Source organism: Melozone crissalis, unplaced genomic scaffold, assembly GCF_028551555.1.
Source record: "Melozone crissalis strain CALT ecotype California unplaced genomic scaffold, PUWL_Pcris_2 ptg000014l_1, whole genome shotgun sequence".
Classification (NCBI taxonomy): Eukaryota; Metazoa; Chordata; class Aves; order Passeriformes; family Passerellidae; genus Melozone; species Melozone crissalis.
The window spans coordinates 13,954,303-13,960,371 of record NW_026535792.1 but is presented as its reverse complement, the minus strand read 5'-3'; the positions used below and the strand labels follow the sequence as shown (position 1 = coordinate 13,960,371).

Genomic DNA, 6,069 nt, shown 5'->3' with positions numbered 1-6,069 from the left:
TCCGGCTCTCCCGAGTGTTCTCCAAGGTGCTTTTCCTTGCGGTTTCTTAGACAGTCGTACTATAAAAGATACGGCTGTGGCGAGTGTAATAGATAACTTGAACAATTTGATTGTGTAGAGTAATTCAAAGAGAGAAAATTTAGGTTAGGTATTAGGAAAATATACCTTGCTGTGAGGGTAGTGAGGCACTGGCACAGGTTGCTTAGGGAGGCTGCAGATTCCCCATTCCTGGAAGCGTTCAAGTCCAGGTTGGATAAGGTTTTGAGGAACCTGGTTTGGTGGCAGGCGTCCCTGTCCATGGCAGGGGGCTGGAACTAAATGTTCCTTAAATCCATTCCAACCCTTTAACATTCTGTGATTCTGTAAGATTTAATGTGGGTGTATTACTCAGACTTTACCCCAAGGAACCTCTCTTCTCCCTACAGAAATCTTCAACTTTTAATAACTAATTTTAAATACTCTTGGGATAATAAGGATTTATCCTGTCATTTTATTCTCAGCAGGTCTCTAATTTGAAGTCTGTAAACACTTGCATCAGCTTCTGCAGCCTTACCTGAGGTACATTAACTGTAATTTTACATTCTATGTGCATTTCCATAACACCTTCTCTCACCTGTATCAGTGACAGATGGAAGCTGTTTTTTATTCTGACATGACAATAGGAATGGAAAAGCACAAATATAAAGGGCTGACAGTAAACTGAGAAACTTGGCATCAACTCCAATATAAAAATAAATAAATAAATATAACTGTGAGATGGCACAGTTGATAGAAGAATCAGCATAAGGACAAACAAGAGGAAACATTTTGCTCAGATGTCTCACATTTGTATTTCTACAGGAAGATTTTCCTGTACCCTTGAATTGTGAAGAAACAGTCTCAGAATGACAAGTCCCTGTTCAGTGGGGACACTGTAACGCTTCACATGTAGAGCATCGGGAGAACTCTGACTTAAAACTCTGAAAGTACGTAAATTAGTTTGTGCAAGGAAACAATGTGTATCTGTTAAGGGGATGAAGGAAACCAGAGAAAAACTCTAAAAGTGAATTAGTTCTGTGCAAGAAAGAGCCGTGTACGCGGTGAGGGGACACAGGACACATCCCGTGCGGTCTGTCGGTCTGTCCGTACTCCGGTGCGGTGAGGGCGGCGCAGCGCCGGCCCCGGAAGCGGCGGGAGAGGCCCCGCCCCTCGCGCGGGCCCGCCCCAGGGCGTGTTCTCAGGGCCCCTCCCCTTCCGCCAAGCCCCGCCCCCTTGCGCGTGGGCGGGGCAGGGCGTTCCGCGCGCTCTGGGCGTGTCCCGCGGCTCCGCCCCGCCGGCGGCGTCTGGCGCGCGCGCGGGCGGAGGGAGCGGCGGCGCGCGGAGCGGAGGGAGGGGGGGCAGCGCTGCCGGGGAGCCGTCGATCCTCCCGGGCGATCCGCGGCCGTTCCGTGGGCGGGAACAGTCCTCGGGAGCGGCGGGGGACAAAGCGGAGGGAGGCGCCCAGCTCGCCCCTCCCCATCCCGCCCGGCGCCGGTCTGGGGCGGATGTGCCGTGGGTAGGCGGCGGCGGCGGGGCCTGCGCCCGGTGGAGATGGATCTGGCGGGGACGATAATCCTGCTGTGCTCCTGCGCGGCGGGCGCTGGAGGTGAGGAGCCGCCCGGCCTCGCGGGGCCCTGCTTTGGGGCCGTCTCCCTTCCTCTCTCCCTCCTTCTTCCCTCTCTCTCTCTCTCTCTCTCTCTCTTTCTCTCCCGTCTCCGGCGCTCGGGGCCAGGGGCGGCGGGCCCCGCTCTCCGGGGCGCCCCGGCGCCAGGGCCGCGGCTGGGCCGCCAGCTGGGCTCCTCGTTCCGCCCGCTGCTTCAGCCCGGCCGGGCCTCTCCCCGCCGCCCGGGGCCGGCCTGGCGCCCCGCGCCTTCCCCGGGACTTTCCCCGCCGAGGAGCGGGTCACTTGTCCTCCGCTCTTCTTCCCCCTCGGGTCCTTCTCTCCGCGCTCGGCTGTGTTTGTTTGTTTTCCCCTCCCGGCTCCGCTTCCGTCCCTCAGGACTTCCCCCCGGTCCCGGTGGCCGCTTCTCTCTCCCCGAAACCGGGAAGGACGGGCAGGCGGAAAGTTCAGCTTAAGGAAATAAAAGAGGAGCCCGGGTTCTGCCCGTGACTTCCAGCAGGGTCTCCGCTCCCCCAGGCCGGGGCAAAACTCGTTGTGTTTATGGGGACGTGTAACTCTATCGGCTCCCGTTAGGAATTGTTCCTCGGCGTTAGGAGCTGGGCAGTTTCTCCACTGCGCCTGGTCATGTTTAATTGACCAAATCATGGCAGGGAAAACAGTTTCGACTTTGTACAGAGAAAGAGTTTCGGGAAGGGTGGACTTGGGAGGGTGTTTCTAGAGAACTGTGGGTGGAACAACTGATAAAGACTTGTTTCCTCTGTTTCATTTGGCACCTCTCTGATTTATCTGGGCTCTGCCTCTGTGTGCATCAATAAGTAGGTTTATTAACAAAGAAGCTAGCGCTAAATGCTGGTCTTCCACACATTCCCAAAAAGTAACATCAAAGTATGGGAAACTTCAGTTGCTTGTATTTGTGGCTAAGCCGTGAGAAAGAAAGCAGGGTGATTTGCATGGTCAGAAGCCATCCTGTTATTTGTATGATTAGAAGTGGGATGCACCAAAGAATTTACGTTTTTCTTCGTGGATTTTTGTAAGCTATCGAGATATTTCAGACTTAATTGTTGGCATGCTTTCAAGGCGTCTTTGTTTTCTGAACTAAATGGTGCTGGCACAGAACTAACTCAAAATAATTAATTAACCAGTTGTGAGGGTTGTTTTCACTGTTTAGTTCCAGGCAGGCAGTTGTGCCTTAAAAATCGTAGTAAAAATGTGAGGTGCAGTCCTCTGGATATATAGATGAAAGTTCATGAAATGTATTTCAGAAATTCCTGTTAATTTTTTTCTTTGGGAGAAGAATAGGCATCGTCAACATTTCTGGGGACTAGGAAGCACACCTCACTATTAGTTGGTAGAAGTGCATGTCTTTCGTGTGTTACAGCGCAGGTAAATCTTTAAAGAAAGATTAATAATGCTGGATAGAAATCAGATGATAGTGCCAATACACATCTCTAAAATATCCAGTAGAACATTTCTTGTAAAAGTCTTACTGTAATTATGAAAGATTTGCCATAGTTCTGTGTTAAATTAAAAATAGACTTTTAAGTTTAGGAAGGTCTATTTTACCTGTGTTCACATTTCTAGAGTTTCTTATATGCTGCAAATATTTTTATTTATTGAAAAATAGGTTATTCATTTGCATATTTTCCCTTCTAGGCAGGCATTAATGTCTGTGTGGAAAGGGCAAGTTCATGATTCTTAAAGAAGTTACGGTGAGAGGAGTGCAAACTGCAAAGGACTGATAAGAACCCAACAATTTACATTTCACTTATGTGCAGTGCATCTGGTCTCATTAATCGTACACAGATCTTGAAGCTAAGTTTCATTTATCTGTAAAGTTGTCTGGGTTTAAGCCACATAGGTATTAAATAGTAATAATTTTGAACATTTCATTAATCTGCACTTTAAAAATAATTAGGAATTTGTATGTTTGGTCTAAGATTGGATTATATTTATGGGATACCCGAGTTTGAACTCTTTCAGAGTTACACAAGTGCATGTGTACTGTGCAGGCACTCTACATATTCTAGATATAAAGGTACAGATTAACAGAACCAACTCTAACATTAGCTCACAGCTAAGTATGAATCATAAAATCAACTTCTAAAAAAATGGCACAGCATAATTTGGATGGTTTATTTGAGAAGGTTTACTGAAATCTCTTCGTTTTCTTAAAAGAATATTATCAGTTGTCATTTATTTGTTCTTAAAATTATGTGAGGGGAATGCAGTCAAAGGCAATGAGTAGTGCTGCTGCCCTGTGAAATGTGCTGCAGAGTCTGTCCTGGGCTGCTACATCGTTTTGGAAGGTTGTGTCTGTGTGGTTAAAGCAGAGGCGTTATCAGAAGTTTGGCCTAAAAGGCCCAGAAACATTCTTGGTCAGGTTCTGGTATTAGATTTCTTTCAGTGGTTTCTTCTTCTTTCTTTGCTTCCACTGCATAAATAGCACCTTCATGAAACCAGTGGTCCAGCAGGTCAGTTTGAATACTGCTTAAAGAAGGAAAAGCCACACCATTTATTTTGTTTTCTTTCTGTTAGTAATTAGGGAGAGCTAGAATTTAGTCTCTGGTATATAGTGTTTACTTGAGATAGGGTATATGTACCTTTACTTTTAAGAAACAGGGTATATGTACCTTGACTTTTTAGAATTCTTGTTTTAAAAGTGAATCTCAGCATCTTCCCAACACCCCTGGAACTGCTTGGTTTAAGGCATCTCTTCACTCACTGCTGCTGTCATGAATTTTGATGTGTGTGAAGTGGTGCTTCAGTTGGGTGATATTATTGGCAGCTTTTTGCAGCATGCTTTGTTGCATGTGATGAGGATGCATGCAGGTATATTAATCAGTACTTAATTACCCATACATAATGATGTTCATAGAGGAATGGAAATAACTAATTTAACCTCTCCTTCTACCTAAGAGTCATTAAAAAAGAAAAAGGGAAAAAGCAATAGCAAACACAAAGGAGAACTGTTGAGGTCTCTGACAAGCTTGGATTTAACAAGAGTGACCATGCTTTGGCGAGGCTGATGAAATGCTGAATATCATTGCAAATCTGTGATAAATAGTTTCTTGTCCCTGGTACAACATGCTCTTTTTATGTTTCTTGGACTTCCAAGTTGTATCTTAGTGTCTTGTGCTGCTGGATGTTGAACTGCCTATTTCCCAGTGAGCATGGGAGAAATTCTGCTTATTTTCTGGACACATGGGGGAGTTGTGGGAAGGCATTTATGAGCTATCAGCATCTGAGTGATTTAGTTGTGTTCTTATTATAAATTGAGAAGAACAGTAGCCTTCATAAATATGGCAGCATTCAGCCTCCAGCATTTATTTGGAGTTGAAAATAAAAACATTATGGCTCAGACAGTGCCTAGTCAAGACAGCTTGACTAGTTGTTTCAGAAATGCCTGTGGAAATTAAAAATAAATAAAATCAGGTGTTTAGGTGATTGCTTTGAAATACTGTTGCCCAAAAGCCTCAGAGTGCAGTTTGTTTATCCTTCTAAAAGATGCAAAGGTTCATTTTGCAGTGTGGCAGGGCTGCTGTACTGAGTTACTGCTGTCTGGAGGTCCTGCCCTGGCCCTGCACTCCCACCTCTCCTCCTGGCATGAGAAGTCAATCCAAAGAAAAAGAAATTCATCAGTTCCTGCTGATGTGTAACTAGAGTTGCTTTATTGAGCAAACCCAGGGCTGATGGGGAAGAAGAACTGGGACTTTCACAGGGTGGAGGGGAAGAAGGTCAATAAAAAGCAGACATCTGCTGGCACTGGTGTTGCCATACGGTCTGACCGTGCCCTAAATGGAGGCCTCAGTGAAGGGAAATGATCCTGACTTGACTTCTTGACTACATGTTTTTCTTTCACCAAAAACTCACTTGACCAGAAAAGAGAGAATATTTTTGTCAGCTGAACCTAGTGCCAGTGCAAGGGAAGAATGGAGACAGAGTAGGTGTAAAAGGGCAGCAGGGCCTGCCCTTCTGCTGGCAGTTTGGAAACAGCCTGAATAAATTCTTCAGAGAAGTCCAAGTCAGGAGGTATATGGTAGAATTTCTGCCTTGCTAAATCTGAATGCAGTGTACATTCTTTAATGTCCCATGTAAATGGAGCTTTTTTGTAAGATAGATAAACTGTATGTTGAAAATAACTTGAAGCAAAAGTTGCTTTGATTATCTTAATTGAAATTGTAATAATAATTCTCTACAAGATGTTTATCACATGCTGGCATTTTAAATCTGCAAATTAATGGTGATGCTTGCAGTAATAAGACTTGTCTAGTGAGTTAGCTTGGCTTCTGAACAATTTCTGATACTCTCTCAAGTTGTATTCTGTGCTTTTTTCCACCCCACTAACAAACTTGAGTAGCGCTTGAGCTATTTGCATTTGTCAGGCAAGTTTTAATCTGAGTGGTTTAATGCAAACTTCATCTTTTAGAACA

The 6,069-nt window shown here is 45.3% G+C and overlaps 1 protein-coding gene across 1 annotated transcript in view; it reads left to right on the top strand.

Annotated features, from left to right (window-relative positions):
* The first annotated feature begins 1,388 nt into the window (after positions 1-1,388).
* Positions 1,389-6,069, top strand: part of ADAM10 (ADAM metallopeptidase domain 10) — a 42,414-nt gene continuing 37,733 nt past the window's right edge. Inside the window, exon 1 of the mRNA XM_054273071.1 lies at positions 1,389-1,624. Coding sequence (XP_054129046.1) covers positions 1,570-1,624 — 55 coding nt within the window. The 5' untranslated portion in view covers positions 1,389-1,569. The remainder of the gene's footprint in view (positions 1,625-6,069) is intronic.